This window comes from Thamnophis sirtalis, unplaced genomic scaffold, assembly GCF_051295495.1.
Source record: "Thamnophis sirtalis isolate CommonGarterSnake01/CBP01778 unplaced genomic scaffold, rThaSir2_p1.2 scaffold_9, whole genome shotgun sequence".
NCBI lineage: Eukaryota > Metazoa > Chordata > Lepidosauria > Squamata > Natricidae > Thamnophis > Thamnophis sirtalis.
In genome coordinates, this window is record NW_028261389.1 from 9,122,963 (window position 1) to 9,139,605 (window position 16,643).

Sequence of the window (16,643 nt, forward strand, 5' to 3'; positions counted from 1 at the left end):
ACTGTCCTTAACTGCTGATATTTCATTGGTATGGGTATGCATGAATTTTGAACTTCCTTTCAGAAATAAGTTCTGTGCAAACTACAAAGGAGAAGATAAAGACCATAGATAGGTATGATGATAAAAGTGAATATGGTTGCTGGAATGATTCTGTATCTCTTTTTACACGCCACATATGCCTACTTTTGATCTCTTTCTCTGTTCGTTTGTACAGAGATACTATAGGGAGCTTTTCTTTCCAATTTTCCCATGGAGACCTCATGTGGAGTTTCATCTGTCACTACAACTCGGCTAGTGTCATATTTATGTAGTGTTGGAATGCAACGGGATTGACAGGTTCATGAAGTGGGCTAAACATTTTGTGCCACAAACTCAATTGTTATAAATTGATCCTCTTCTTCTCTCTGTCCATTAGTCAGAATTATTTACCTGATGGGTTGCTTATCATAGCAGATAAGATAGAATCATGTGCAGGGTTAGTACCGCTTCATAATGCCTTGGTAGAGCCGAGGTGGCGCAGTGGTTAAATGCAGCACTGCAGGCTACTTCACCTGACTGCAGTTCTGCAGTTCGGCTGTTCAAATCTCACTGGCTCAGGGTTGACTCAGCCTTCCATCCTTCCGAGGTGGGTAAAATGAGGGTTCCACCACAAATCCGCGAAGCCCTTATCCGCGGAGACATAAGCGCGAAGACTAATTCGTGCCGTTCGAAGCGCTAAGGAAAAACGCGACCCTACCGTGATGACATAATCGCGGAGGGCAAATCCGCGCATTCCCAAGCACTCAGCATCCTAAACCTAACCCTAAACCTAACCCTAAACCTAACCCTAACCCTAAACCTAACCCTAAAACAAACCCCTAAACCTAATCCTAACCCTTATCTTAATTTAAATCCGCTTTCTGCCGCCGCGCTGTTTTAAAGCGCCCTTCTGTCGCCGCGCTGTTGTCGCGGCGGTGATGACGCACGGTGATGACGTCGCGGCTTTAGCGATGCGATTTTATCACCGCTATTTTGACGAGCGCGGTTTTGTCGTGCCACGAAAATGAGGACCCGGATTGTTGTTGGGGGCAATATGCTAACTCTGTAAACCACTTAGAGAGGGCTGAAAGCCCTATGAAGCGGTATATAAGTCCAACTGCTATTGCTATTGCTATTGATAAGACCACACTTGGAATACTGTAGCCAGTTTTGGTTGCCATGATATAAAAAAGATGTGGAGACTCTAGAAAGAGGGCAAGAGAAGAGCAACGAAGAAGATTAGGGGACTGGAGGCTACAACGTATGAAGAATGGTTGCAGAAATTGGGTATGTCTAGTTGAATGAAAAGAAGGGTTAGGAGGTGACATGATAGCAGTGTTCCAATATTTGAGGGGCCGCCACAAAGAAGAGGAGATCAATCTATTCTCCAAACTACCTGAAGGCATAACAAGAAACAATGGATGGAGACTAATCAAGGAGAGATCCAACATAGAACCAAGGAGAAACCTCCTGACAGTGAGAACAATTAATCAGTGGAACGACTTGCCTCCAGAAGTTGTGGATGCTCCAATACTGAGGTTTTAAAAAATAGATTGGATGACCCTTTGTCCGAAATGGTATAGGCTCTCTGGAGGAGGGGTTTTTACTAAATGACACCCAAGGTCCCTTCCAACTCTGTTCTTCCTCTCCTAACCTGTTCTCCTGTCTCCTCTCTCACCCAACCTGAGATTTTCCTTTCCTTGATCATGTTCAATAGCATTCTCTCAGCCAGACCTCTGCAGCGATGAGGATGGACTAGGAGTCGGGAGATGCAGCTTCAAGTCCATCATCAGCCATGGAAGCTTCCTAGGGAACACAGGGCCATTCCTTTTCTCAGCCCACCCATCTCACAGGCCTGCTTGTAAGGGCAAAAACAGGAGGAGAGGACACAGCAAATTGTGGAATCCTTTGTGCTCCTCGGGCTTTGTTACTTCCTTGCATTTCTTATATGTTATCTAGTTGGGTAATGAAAAGTCTGCAAGAAAACCATCAAGCTCAGAGAGCACCAAGCAGGGATGAGAATTGGCCGGTTTGGATGTTAATTTTACATCTGATTCACTGAACCGGTAGTTGGAAGGACTGGCTGGCCCTGCCCACCTCTTCCCAGCAGTTTCCACATGGCCCGTTCATTATGCCAGTTAAGTGCAGGGCATGCGTGGAGCCTGAGGGTGAAAAACAGGCCTCCGGGAAGTTCTGGAAATCCCAAACGGGCCTGTTTCCAGCCTCTGAAGGGCCTCTGGAGTCTGGGAGACACCATTCTTGCCCTCCTGGAGGCTCGAGAAAAGCTTCTGGAGCCTGTGGAGGGCAAAAAATGGCCTTCCCGAAAAGCTCCAGAAGTGGGCCTGTTTCTGGCCTCCGGAGCCCAGTGGAGGCCGTTTTCACCCTCTCGGAGTCTCAAAGAAAGCTTCCGGAGACTGGGGAAGGCGAAAACGCCCCCACCCTGCCGTGATGCAGGAGGCTGAATAGGCCACACCCCCATGGACACGCCCATCCAGCAATGGAGCAGAGAACTGGTTGCTAAAATTTTACAATCCTACTCCTGACACCAAAGACTCCACAATTCCGCCGTGGGCTACAAATACTCCTGCCTTCTCTTCTTTGTGGCAGCCCCTCAAATATTGGAACACTGCCATCATGTCACCCCTAGTCCTTCTTTTCGTTGAACTAGATAGACCCAATTTGTGAAACTGTTTTTCGTAGGTTTTGTCCTCCCGTCCCCTAATCATATGTTCCTTGATCTCCTAAATGAATGGCAACATGTAATTCTACTTAAATAAAGAAACAAGGGTTGATCCCTTGTTGATCTTACCAAATTGATCTTGTTTGCAGTTACTCAATAATTTCCAAGCATTTCCTTTTCAGACTAAAAAAGGAAAGGCAGAGTTAGCTGGAGATGGCTGGTTCGATCGTTATACTAAAAGCAGTGCATTCGATCAATTCCGAGACACCATTAAAAGGGAACAAATGGTCCATTATTTAATTTTCTTTATAAATCACAGAGGGCATCATATGTGGTTTTTGTCTACCTGAATACCAAAATGTATTAGATCTCAGTGGCCACAGATTAGAACTTAAGTAAAAGGGAGCTTTTTCCCTCATTTGAATTTAGGACAAATTCTCTGCAGAACTTCAATCAATGTTTTAAAAATTTCAACCATTGAAGAGTCTTGCTTTGATATTAAGCATGAAGGGATCTTTTTTCCCCCTTAAAGAGCCTAAAACTAGTATTTCTCAACCTTGGCCCTTTTAAGAGGTGTGGACTTCAACTCCCACAACTCCCCATGGCTAGCTGGGGAGTTCTGGGAATTGAAGTCCACACCTCTAAAAATGGTCAATGTTGAGATTCACTGGTCTAAACCTACCAGCTTTTTAGAGTATAAGATGCACCTTTCCCCCCAAAAAACAACGGTGAAAGTCTGGGTGCATCTTATAGACTGAATACAGCATTTTTGGCCTTCCAAAACCCCGCCCCCTTCACAAAAATGGACGTGCAGAGGGTTTGGGAGGCTTGCAAAGTGCTCCTGTGGGCTGGAGAGGGCAAAAACGAATGTTTATTGCTCATTTTTGCCCCCCTCCAGTCCCCAGGAGCACTCTACAAGCCTCCTAAAGGCTATGTATGCCCTTTTTTGGGCAAAAAATAGGCCCGTTTTTGCAAAAAACGGGCTGTTTTTTTGCTCCTTTCTGCCCCCCCCCCCCTGAGCCCCCAGGAGCACTTTGCAGGCATCTCTCTGCATGCCCGGTTTTTCACAAAAAATTAGGCGTGCAGAGGTTTTGGGAGGCCTGCAGAGTGCAAAAACTTTTTTTTTTTAATTTACCTCTTCAAAATCTTGGTGCGTCTTATACTCTGGTGCATCTTATACTGTGAAAAATATGGTAAATTTCCAACTAACGACTTTTATAGGTAAATTCCAAAGCAAGTTGAGAATTGAACTCAATATTGTCATCCTTCTGTTTTATGACTTTCCCATTGGATTGCAATCCTTTCCAAGAATCTTCACAACATTCAATTTTGTGGATATCTCCTCTCCGCCAAATATTCCATATAACTTCCACATATATAAAAATATCGCTTGATTTTTTTAAAAAAATAAAACAAACACCAAAAGACCACACTTGGAATAGTGCCGCCAGTTTCGGTCACAATCACAATATATAAAAAAAGATGTTGAAACTCTGGAAAGAGTGCAGAGAAGAGCAACATGAATGATTAGAGGGCTGGAGGCTAAAACATACGAAGAACGGTTACAGGAATTGGTATCTCTAGTCTAATGAAAAGAAGGAATAGGGGAGCCATGATAAAACAGTGTTCCAATAATTGACGGGTTCCTACAAAGATGAGAGGATTAAACTCTTTTTCGCAGCACCAAAAGGCAAGGCAAGAAAAGATGGATGGAAACTAACCAAGAAGAGAAGCAACCTAGAACTAAGGATAAATTTCCTAGTGGTAAGAACAACCAACCAATGGAATAGGTTACCTTCAGAAGCTGTGAGTGCCCATCACTGGAGGCTTTCAAGAAAAGATTGGACAACCATTTGTCTTCAATGGTACAAGTTCTCTTGCTGGAGAAGGAGGTTATGAGTTATGAGTTATGAAAGTTTATTTATATGCCGCCCTTTTCCCTGGGGGGGACTCAGGGCGGCTTACAACTCAAAGGGGGGGGGGGGCACTAGAAGACCTCCAAGGTCCCTTCCAACTCTATTGGTTTTTTTTTTTAAATCCCTTCCAAATTCATTTTCAGTTCTAAAAGAGTTAAAATAATTGGCAGCACAGAAACAACAGCATTGGTTTTGTTTCAAAAATTTTTGTTGCTTTGCACTTACACTTTTATGGGCCAGACAAAATTTTTTTGGCCAGCTGGATAGAGCGACACTATTTGCCATTCTAATAGCCGTACAAATTGTGAGGGGTTTGGCTCGATGGCCAATTCATATACATGCTATAAAAATGATATTCTTTGCGGTTAGCTTAATGCATGCAGTTCTGATGCTCAATTTTTCTCTATCTGTCATTCTTTTGACTTTAGGATAAATTAACACCCATGGTTCTATGTCCAAAAACTTGAAAGAAGTTGGGCTTCTACTACAACAGGCTGTCAAATGCCAGGAAAATTAGGAGACCGAGAGAGTTCAAATGGGTATAAAGTTTTATTATAAGCTTAAGGTCTCTACAAGAATCTGAACTACTAATGACCAAAGGAAATTGGCAGTAGATCAGAGTGGAGAAGGAATTCAAGGTGAGCTGGATCTCTTATGGGCACAAAGGAACTCATGACTAATGACATATTTGACCCCTCCTCCAACTCAGCCTCGCCATCTCCTACACAGATTTTCTTAACTCTCTGCCTTCTGGACTATAATTCCCATTGGCACCAATAACCTGGATGCCCATTTATTAAAAATGACAATTTGAGGAAAGTTAGAATCTCACCAGCACATTCTGTCAGGATCGGGCCAAATAAAAGACGGATGGACATTTATTCTATTTTAAAACACTAATTAATTAATGTCATCTTACATACAAAGACGTTCTCCCTCCTCTCCACTCAAAATGGTGTTCGAGGCAGCAGATGGTAATAAACTATAGAAACAAGTGGAATAATTATGAATATAAATTCTAAAGGGTTCAGTTAAAAACACATTTAACAACACATCCTCCTTTTTTTTTTGAAGCTACCAACTTTTGTTCTCAGTTTATATGGTGATGATTACAGCTTGTTCAGTTAAGGTGTAAGACTGGGAGAAGGGAAACCCAAGTTAGTCTCCATTTGAATACTGGATGGGACATCGGAGATAAAAACAAACACCAAGTACATGATGACTTGAGCTCCAATTATGGTGATATACAACGATCACAGCAAACTACCACAACAAACTTGTCTTGCCCAGGATCTGTAGTGATACTCAGTCATCCAAGTCGAGGTTGTCCCAAAGGTGCTTTTTCAAGAGGCAACTAGACTTTCTGTTTTTTTCTTTGAAGATGTTTTGCTTCTCATCCAAGAAGCAACAGGATCAGGGGTGGATTTCAACCGGTTCGCAGCGGTCTTCCTTGGCGAACCCGGAAGTAAGTAACTTCCGGGAACGGCGAAGGGTCCACCCGCCCGCCCGCGCTCCTTACCGGTCTTTGAAGGCTTCTGCGCTTCCACGCAGGCGCATGGCACATACAGCGCCTGCGCGATTCTCCACGAGCAGCTGGATGGCACATACAGCGCCTGCGCGAGTCTCCGCGAGCAGCTGGAGCATCGCACAGGCGCTAAGACACATGCGTGAACTGCACGCGTGCACGAGGACGCCGCCGGCCCCATTCCAACCGAACCGGTAGGAACGGGATTAGCAACCCACCCCTGGACAGGATGGATGGGGAATGGGAGGATTTAAGTCACTCAGCTCACCCTGGATCTAAGTCATTCAGTCTCCATTATTTCCAACCCATATTAATCCATAGAACATAGAATAATGGAAGGAACCTTGGGAGTCTCCTAAGTCAATTCTCTGCTCAACCAGGAGATTCTATACCAAGGGTGAGCAACCCACGGCTCTGGAGCCACATGTGGCTCTTTCATGCCTCTGCTGCGGCTCCCTATTGCCAGTCGGCTCCACAATTGATAGGGCTTTCGGTTAGGACAGGTAGAGGAAAAAGGACGCCGCGCAGGAGGAGACTCTATGGTGGGGGAACCAGACTTCCAGTCGGCAGAGGAAAAAGGATGCCACACTAGGAGGAGACTCTACGGTAGGGGAACTGGATTTCTGGTTGGCTCCAGAATTAAACGGGGGGCTTCCAGTTAGGATCTTTGTGGCTCTTTGAGTGTTTAAGTTTGCCGACCCCTGTTCTATACCATTTCGGACAGATGGCTATCTAATATCTTCTTGAAAACTTTTAGTGATGGAGTACCTACAACTTCTGGAGGTAAATCATTCCACTGATTAATTGTTCCTACTGTCAGGAAATTTTTCCTTAGTTCTAGGTTGGCTCCCTCTTTAATGATCTTCCACCCATTTGTCCTGCCCTCGGGTGCTTTGGGAGAATAAGTCACCCCCTTCTTCTCTGTGACAATTCTGGAAGGAATCTCTTAAGTAGGCTGTGCTCTACTTTGTCAAGTCTAAGTAAACTAGATCCACAGCCTTCCCCTTATCCACTAATTCAGTCCCTTTGTTAAAGAAGACAATAAGGTCAAAATCCAATTGATGTAGATTTCCCAGCCCCCTTCCCTTTCTGATTTATAATCTGGAAGGTTGAGATAACAAGACACAAAAAAAATTGCCCTTTGCTTAAAGATGAATCTCAAAGCAGCATTCAAAAGCTTGTTGCCCTCAATTACAACAACAGATTTTATGACTAGCCGGTTAGTGCGGTTTGCAGCTGCCCTGAGTCTCCATTTGCGGTACTCCCTGTGTCAGTCCTGCAATCATCTTTTCTTTTGGGTCTTTGGCCTGCCACACTTTCTATTATTCTGCTATGCATTTTCTATTGTGCGAAAATGAGAGGGGGGAATTGTACGGAGTTATATTCTATGTAGCCATAACAAAACTCTTTCTAGAAAGCCAAGGTCATCCTTTGTCTCTGCACCTTTGCACCTGACTGGAATTGGATGAGTGGAACTGGGTGGAACTGCCAGCATGGCAGTGGGAGATTGGACCGTGGACTTGTGGGTGTGGGGGCAAGATCTTGAACTTTCAACTGGGTGGAGAAAATTGGGAAGCTTTCAGATTTGGGTTTTCCCAGATGTGCCAACATGGCTCTCTTTATAAATTGGAACCTTGAGCAACACTTTGTCTTGGATTCCGATTTACTTTCGGATGCTATTTGGAACCCTGACACCTTGCAACTCTCAAGAATCACTGTTGAGTAAAACAGTTGGAAAAATCATAATCCACAACAAACGATTCAGACAATTTTCTACGCCGTTGCCATGGATTTGAACATAAACTGTGTCTTGGGCAAAAGACCCAAGATCATAATAAGGTTAAAAAGAAAGCCGCTAAGAACTGGTGACTAATATTTCACACCGAACAGGTTCCCTCACCCACACTGCCCTGTGGAGGCTTCAGACAATGTAGTGTGCCTTGTCGAGTAGCAAGAGATATTTAGCTAATATCGCAAGCTGTGCCAAAAATTCACAGGAGACGAGGGAGACCTTGAGAGAGGAAAACCACACAAGGCTTAAACATGTTGCACGCGGATAAAGGCTGCACACTTTTATATGAGGTTAAGGGAAGCCTTGTGCGACGCATGATGAGACAACTGCTATATTGGGTGATTCTTTTCTGCATGATACAGCCTCAAGCTTATTCGTCTTAGTTGGAGACAATCTGTGATGGGATTCAGCCGGTTCGCACCTATTCGGGAGAACCAGTTCGTAACGTTCTAAGCAGTTCGGAGAACCGGTTGTTGGAAGAAATCTTATTTTATTTTTTCTCCACTTTACAAAGCTAATCCTGTAAGGAAGGCAGGAAGGAAACATTCTGGTGTTGTTTCTAGCCTCATCTTTATTGCCCTGCTTACAGAAACTGCCTCTCCGGTTAACCCTTATGACATTGTAATAGCTAAGGCGAAGCGCCCATCAACATGAGTTGGCCACAGCCACATTGTCACATGACCACTGAGCTATTCCTACCCAGCTGGTCATTATGGCAGAGAACCGGTTGTTAAATTATTTGAAACCCACCACTGGAAACAACATATACAAGCAGTCCTCCTACAACCGCAGTTGAGCCCCACATTTCTGCTGCTAAGTGAGGCTTTGTTAAGTGAGTTGTGTCCCATTTCACGACCTTTCTTGCCACAGCTGCTAAGTGAATGGTTGCAATTGTTAACATAGCTTCCCCATTGAGTTTGCAGAGCCCTCCTCAGAGCCTTCCCCAGACTCCAGGACAGGCCCATGTTCCTCCCCAACCTCCTCACTATCCGAATCTGCTACCAGCTCTGCTGGCGGGTCACAACAAGTTTGAAGTTTAATAACATTTGTATGCCGCCCAATCCCGTGGGACTCCGGGCAGCTAACAAAACAATAAATCAAAAAAGAAGAAGAAAGAAAAGATAGATTTAAAAAACACATCATGCACTCCATTTTGAGTGGGGCTGGACCATATTTTGGGGTTAACAGCCCCAGGCCTGCCGGAACAACCAGGTTTTAGTGGCTTTACGGAAGGCCGGGAGAGTGGGAAGGGTCCAGATCTCTGCGGGAAGATCGTTCCACAGGGCCGGGGCAGCTACAGAGAAAGATCTCCCCCGGGTAGTCGCCAACCGGCATTGTCCGGCCGACGATACCCAAAGGAGGCCCAATCTGTGCGATCTTATAGGTCGTTGGGAGGTGTGTGGCAGGAGGCGGTCCCGTAGGAGCTGTTCCATTGGTTGATTGCTTTCACTATTAGGAAATTCCTCCTTAGTTAATACACTGTTTGTTTGCTAGTTAGGCAGAAATGTGTGGCAGCAGCCAAAAAAGCGAATACAATCTTTGGTGATATAAGGAAGAGGCACAGAATCAAAATCATGTGAAGTATTAGTACCATGTTATAAAGCCTTAGTAAGGCCACACCTGGAATCCTGCATCCAGTTTTGGTCCCCACATTACAAAAAAGGTGTTGAGATATTGGAAAAAGTGCAAAGAAGAACAACTAAGATGATGAAAAGAGGCTAAAATGTATGAAGTACGGTTGTAGGATTTGGGTCTGGCTAGTCTAGAGAAAAGAAGGACTATTGGGAACTTGAGAGCAGTATTCCAGTATTTGAGAGGCTGCCAGAAAGAGGAGGGGGTCAATTTATTTTCCAAAGCACCAGAGGGGGCAGGACAAGAAACAATGGATGGAAACTAATCAAGGAGAGAAGCAACTCCCTAACAGGGAGGACAATTAACCAACGGAACAGCTTGAGGTTTTTAAAAACCTCACTGGAGGTTTTTAAGAAGAGACGGGACAATCCTTTGTCTGAAATGGTATAGGTTTAGGTTAGGTTTAGGTTTATTCAATTTATATGCCGCCCTTCTCTTAAATTCTATTTAATTTAAATTAGAATTTTAAAATAGAATTTTAAATTTAAAAAAAAATTAAATAGAATATCCCAAACCCAATTAAAATTGACAATGACATTTTTTTTAAAAAAAATTCAAATTCAAATTAACAGTAATCAATAATTTGTTTTGGACAAATAGGACAAGCTGAATATATTAATAGATAGTAGAAATACACCGAAGGGAGGAGTAGAGGGATAGAAGAAAGAGGGGTAGAGAGGGTGGGAGAGAGGATTGGAGGGAGGGTCAGAAGGAAGGGAGGGAGTGTATCGGGAGAGGGGAGTCGTAGAGGGAGAGGAGAAGTAGGATAGAGGGGAAGGATGGAGGGAAGATGGAAAGTTGGAGGGGGGCGAAAGAAAGGGTGTATGGAGGGTCGAAGAGGTACATTGGGTTTCTATTTTGGGGGGTATTATTGACAAGAGGAATGGCTGTGTTTATTGTTTAATGTTATATGGCCCCGGTTCTGCACAGTATATGTGTGACTGTACGAAAATGAAAATGGAAAATAAAACTATCTATACAAGAGATTTTGTCAAAATGAAAAAATAATAATAATTTGTTTTGTTTTGTTCAGGCCAGGCCAGCTTGCTGGAAAAGCCAACTTTTTAGGGCACGTCGGAAGGACCGGAGGTCGGGGATTATACAAAGCTCCGGGGGCAGCTCATTCCAGAGGGAAGGCGCTCCTACAGAGAAGGCTCTCCCCCTGGGGGTCGCTAGCCGACACTGTCTGGCTGTCTGTATAGGATCTCCTGCTTGAGCAGGGGGGGCTGGACTAGAAGACCTCCAAGGTCCCTTCCAGCTCCACTATGATTCTGATTCCTTAGTTAACACTGTGGGCTGTGATTCAGCGCAAAGCTCGCCCAACTCCACAGGAAGATCAGAAGAGTTTTCTCCCATGTCTCCCCCACCCCCCCTTCCCTCTCGGGGTGTCAGTGTGTCTGTGTGTAGGAGGGACCGAATGACAGACACGTCTGTCATACGCCATTACCATTAGAACAGAATCTTGTTCTTTTATTACATCTGAACTCTGCCAGATTTCACAGCAGGAATGCTAAGTGAAATCAATGTCTCGGGTTTCCAGCCTTAGCTTCTGAGGTCACCGGCACTCTATCATTTCTCCGTATTATCTCCTTCTTTCGCCCTCCCCTCCTCTTTCTCTCAACCTCCAACTGGAACACAGCAGATTGAAAACAGCATGAGTCGGAGGGACCATGCTGCACAATTTTACAGCCGTTTGGAGGGCCCCCCCTGTCATTCACACACAAACACGCACAGACACAAAAACGCGCACGCCACTGTCTTCTTCTCTCTGCAGCTCAATTCTGCGACTGTCCCCTGGCAGGACTGAAACTCCAAAAGGGGAATAGATTATCCTCCTCCACCCCCACCCCTCCGGAAAGAAAAGGAGGGAAAGAGGAAAGGCTGCAATGTATTTCCAGTAATTGTGAATGGAAAAGGGGAGGGGAATCTTCCTTTCTTTTCCCAGGTAGGCATTTGAGTTATTGTGAACATTATCAAGTCAATACTGTAATCAGCAAATCCCCCAAATAAGGGCTAAAAGAAATATGACATAGTTTATCTTCCTTCCCCCCTTTAATGCGGGCAACTAGGCCAATATATATGGGTAGAGGGGTTCAAACATTTTTTCTTAGCAAAGTTTGATGGAACTTATTGGAACTCTCAGTATCTGCTGGCTGTAATATGGAAAGTGATCCTTGGAGAGTTGGCTTGAAAAGAACAAGTCATTGTTCCACCTGGGCTGCCTCTCCTTATTTTCTACACCAAATGTTAGACATATGTATGTATGTATGTATGTATGTATGTATGTATGTATGTATGTACGTACGTACGTACCATATTTTTGGGAGAATAAGACACACCTTTTTCCCACCAAAAAAGAGGGTGAAAATCTGGGTGCATCTTATACACTGAATACAGCACTTTCGGTCTCCCGAAACCCCTCCCCACCAAGATGTCCGTGCATAGTTTGTAGGAAGTTTCCAGAGTGCTCCTAGGGGTGGGGAGGGCAAAAATGAGCGAAAAACAGGCCATTTTTTGCTTGTTTTTGCCCCCCCCCCGCCCCCGCAGCACCCAGGAGCATTCTAGAAGCCTCCTAAAGGCCATGCATGTCTCTTTTTGAATGCTTTCATTCTGGATTTCCTGAATAAAGCAGATGCTGAATGAGATGGTTTATAAAGCCTGCTTCAGTTGTATTACAATTACAATAGCACAGTTGGAAGGGATCTTGGAGGTCTTCTAGTCCAACCCCCTGCCTAGGCAGGAAACCCTATACTGTTTCGGACAAATGGCTATCCAACATCTTCTTAAAGACTTCCAGTGTTGGAGCATTCACAACTTCTGGAGACAAGTTATTCCGCTGATTAATTGTTCTCACTGTCAGGAAATTTCTCCTCAGTTCTAAGTTGCTTCTCTCCTTGATTAGTTTCCACTCATGCTTCTTGTTCTACACTCAGGTGCCTTGGAAAATAGTTTGACTCCCTCTTCTTTGTGGCAACCCCTGAGATATTGGAACACTGCTATCATGTCTCCCCTAGTCCTTCTTTTCATTAAACTAGACATACACAGTTCCTGCAACCATTCTTCATATGTTTTAGTCTCTAGTCCCCTAATCCTTTTTGTTGCTCTTCTCTGCACTCTTTCTAGAGTCTCCACATCTTTTCTACATCGTGGCGACCAAAACTGAATGCAGTATTCCACGTATGGCCTTACCAAGGCATTATAAAGTGGTATTAACACTTCACGTGATCTTGATTCTATCCCTCTGTTTATGTAGCCTAGAACGGTGTTGACTTTTTTTGGCAGCTGCTGCACACGGCTGGCTCCTATTTAAATGGTTGTCCACTAGGACTCTAAGATGCTTCTCACAGTTACTACAATTGAGCAAGGTACCACCTATACTGTATCTGTGCATTTTGTTTTACTTGCCTAAATGTAGAACCTTCCTTTTTTCACCATTGAATTTCATTTTGTTAGATAGTGCCCAATGTTCAAGTTTGTCAATATCCTTCTGTATCTTAAGCCCGTCTTCTGGAGTGTTGGCTATTCCTGCCAGCTTGGTGTCATCTGCAAATTTGATGAGTTCCCCATTTATTCCCTCATCCAAATAATTGATGAAGATGTTGAAGAGTACTGGGCCTAAAACAGAGCCTTGGGGCCCTCCACTGCATACCTCCCTCCATGTAATGCAGTTCCATTGAGAACTACATGTTGAGTGTGGTTGGTCAGCCAGTTATGATTCCATCTGGTGGTGATGCTGTCTAACCCACATTCTTCTACTTTATCTAGTAGTAGGTTATGGTCTACCTTATCAAATGCCTTACTGAAGTCCAAGTAAACTATATCAACGGCATTCCTCTGATCCACTAATTTTGTCACTTTGTCAAAGAATGCAATAAGATTAGTCTGGCATGATCTGTTTTTGACAAACCCATGTTGGCTTTTGGGTATTACTTTGTTTACTTCTAGGTGTACGCTAATTCGTTGTATTGATGTAGGGAATCCGTACAATGCAAAATCCATGTTGGCTTTTGTGCAAATTGAAGTTGCAATAGGTGTTTTAGTGATTTCTAATAACTGCTAATCTACTTGTATCAGCTGCCACTTCGCACCTGTTTGTACTTCACTACTATTTGGTGACTGACTGTGATGAACTCTGGAGTGGGGGAACGATAATGTGGAAGACTTGGGGGGGAAGCGAAAGGAAGTGTTGTATTTGCTCAAGAAGCTGCTTCAAGGTCACCTGGCATACCAGCTGCATGCCACCCTGAGCCTAAACAGTCCGTTATGAAAACATTGGCTGAACAGCATTGGTTAGTTAGGAGTGGGTAGTGGGGGATAGCAGAGCGGCGCAGGGGAATTGACCTTAGGGATTTCACTGCATGATTCTCAGTTCTGGCTTTGCATTATTGCAATATGCTTGACTTCTAGTAAAACAATGCTTTCCTGAACAAACGGAGCCAAGGATCATTTCTGTTTTGGAGTTTAAGCTGCGGCAGGTCTGACAACTGGTATGGATCAATCAGAATGCCAAAGGAAGATTTTTTTTTTCATAGCCATAACCTTTCTGGTCACCCCAGATTGGAATTGAATGGAATAGCTGAGAAGAGGAGAGGAGAGGGGAAGGGAGGGGAAAGGAATGGAAGGAAGGAGAGGAGATGGAAAGGGAAGAGAGGGGAAGGGAGGAGTGGAGAGGGGAAGAGAGGAGAGGGGAAAGGAGGAGAGGGGAGGGGAAAGGAATGGAAGGGAGGAGAGGAGATGGAAAGGGAAGAGAGGGGAAGGGAGGAGTGGAGAGGGGAAGAGAGGAGAGGGGAAAGGAGGAGAGGGGAGGGGAAGGGAGGGGAAAGGAATGGAAGGGAGGAGAGGGGAAGGGAGGGAAGGGGAGGAGAGAAGAGGATTCCTTATTGTGTGACTGGACACACAAGGAATTTGTTTCCAATGCATAAGCTCTCAGTGTACATAAACAAGGCAATAAAATCATAAGATACCAATAAGAGAAAAAGTAGTAGAAAAGACAAGAACATTAATTCAGCCATACTACAGGGGTAAATATCCTTGACGTAAGACTAAGACCTAAGCCTTAGAGGACCTTAGGAGACCTAAGACCTGAATGTTATTTCCGTCCACAGCATGCAAAAATCCCATTCATATGCAACGGTGGGCTTTCCGAGAAAGCCTGGCAACTGACTCTGAAAGCTTTACCTACCTTGGTTTTGGGTGGTGGGCTGGTGGTGATCTTGTCGGTGTGAATATTGGTAGGCGATATTGCTGCCCCCATGTTGCTTTGGGGGATGCCGGAGAGTTTCCCACCGGGAGATACTTGCATGGCTGCAAGTTGTGCGGCGTATAGTTGCTGCAAAACAACAAGAAACAGAAGCTGATCAGCTAGAGAACCTAACCCAGGTCAGGAAACCCCCCCCCCCCCGTTTAAAATATAGATAATCCTCAACTTACAACCTTAACAGCTTAACAACTGTTCAAAGTTATGACAATGCTGGAAAAAAAAGGTGACTTCTGACTGGGCTTTTTGTACTTACAACCGGCACAGCAACGGTAGGGTCACATGATTAAAAATTCACGCTGTGGGAAACGGGAATGTATTTACGGGATTGGAGCATCCCGGGGTCATGTGATTGCCATCTGCAGCCAATGAAGGAAGCAAGGTTCACTTAATGACTGCGGCCCAAATGGTAGTAAAATCGGGCACAACTTACTCAGTGACCGTATGACCTAGCGATCAAGGTTCCAGTCCCAATTGTGGTTGTAAGTTGAGGATTACTTGTATACAATTCAGTATACAATCTGAATTATATACCATTCCAACTCCAACTTCCAATTCCGACTGTATACAACTCCAAACTTGACTTCAGGAAATACAACTTCAGCAACGGAGTGGTCGACGCCTGGAATGCTCTACCTGTTGTTACATCCTCTAACCCCCACAGCTTCAACCTCCAACTGTTAAACCGTGGACCTCACCCCATTCCTAAGAGCTCCGTAAAGGGGGCGTGCATAAGCGCACCAGCGTGCCTGCTGTCCCTGTCCTACTGTCCTCATTTACTTGTATTCATTTCCTTTGTTCATGTCCATGTTCATACTTATACCTGCTATCCTGTACATGTTTGACAAACTATTAAATAAATACCCTGTTTCCCCCCAAAATAAGACCTCCCTGGATAATAAGCCTTATCGGGCTTTTGAGCGCATGGACTAAAATAAGCCCTCCCCGAAAATATTCAGGGGAGCAGTAGCCATGATTTGATCACGCTCGCTGCCTCCTGCACCTCAAAAATAATAAGACCACCCTGAAAATAAGGCCAAGTGCTTATTTGGGGGGTCAAAAGAAAATATGACCCTGTTTCATTTTTGGAGAAACATGGCAAATAAATAATAAATAAACAATTAGATAGCAATAGCAGTTAGACTTATATACCGCTTCATAGGGCTTTCAGCCCTCTCTAAGCGGTTTACAGAGTCAGCATATTGCCCCCAACAACAATCCGGGTCCTCATTTTACCCACCTCGGAAGGATGGAAGGCTGAGTCAACCTTGAGCCGGTGAGATTTGAACAGCCGAACTGCAGAACTGCAGTCAGCTGAAGTAGCCTGCAGTGCTGCATTTAACCACTGCACCACCTCGGCTCGGGAATAGATACAGATGCTCCCATCTTTTGAGCATTGGGATTTCTACCATTTCAGGTCCCATGTTTTTTTTTTTTTTAAATAATTAGCTGTGCAAAGGAAGAAGAAAACTGAAGGGATGCTTATTGGGAAGGGGTGAAAAAAAATATCTTTATTTGCTGATGTTTATTTCGGCATTTCAGATACTGGTTTCCCTACTTTTTATCCATATGGAACCATAAGGCAGTTGACAGTCACGGGAAAGCACAACAAAAACAACAGATGAGACAAACAAACAAACAAACGACAATGCGAAGAAGCAGCACCAGAGAAAGAACTTGAAAAGGAAGCCACCGAAATCTTGGTTTCTGCCTTATGGGGATTGCAGAAAAGCAGCTGCAGTATTCAAATTATAGTTAATTGATGAGGGTCAACAGAGCTTCCAGCGAAGCTCTGAATTAAGCTGACATCTAAAAGCCACCAA

At 44.3% G+C, this 16,643-nt stretch overlaps 1 protein-coding gene across 6 annotated transcripts in view; it reads right to left on the reverse strand.

The window, feature by feature from the left end:
- The window catches only part of SOX5 (SRY-box transcription factor 5), an 803,583-nt gene that overhangs the window by 77,724 nt on the left and 709,216 nt on the right, over positions 1–16,643 (reverse strand). For all 6 annotated transcript variants that reach the window (XM_087722779.1, XM_087722777.1, XM_087722781.1 and 3 more), the window contains one exon: positions 14,746–14,892. In XM_087722779.1, the coding sequence (XP_087578905.1) occupies positions 14,746–14,892 (147 nt within the window). The remainder of the gene's footprint in view (positions 1–14,745; positions 14,893–16,643) is intronic.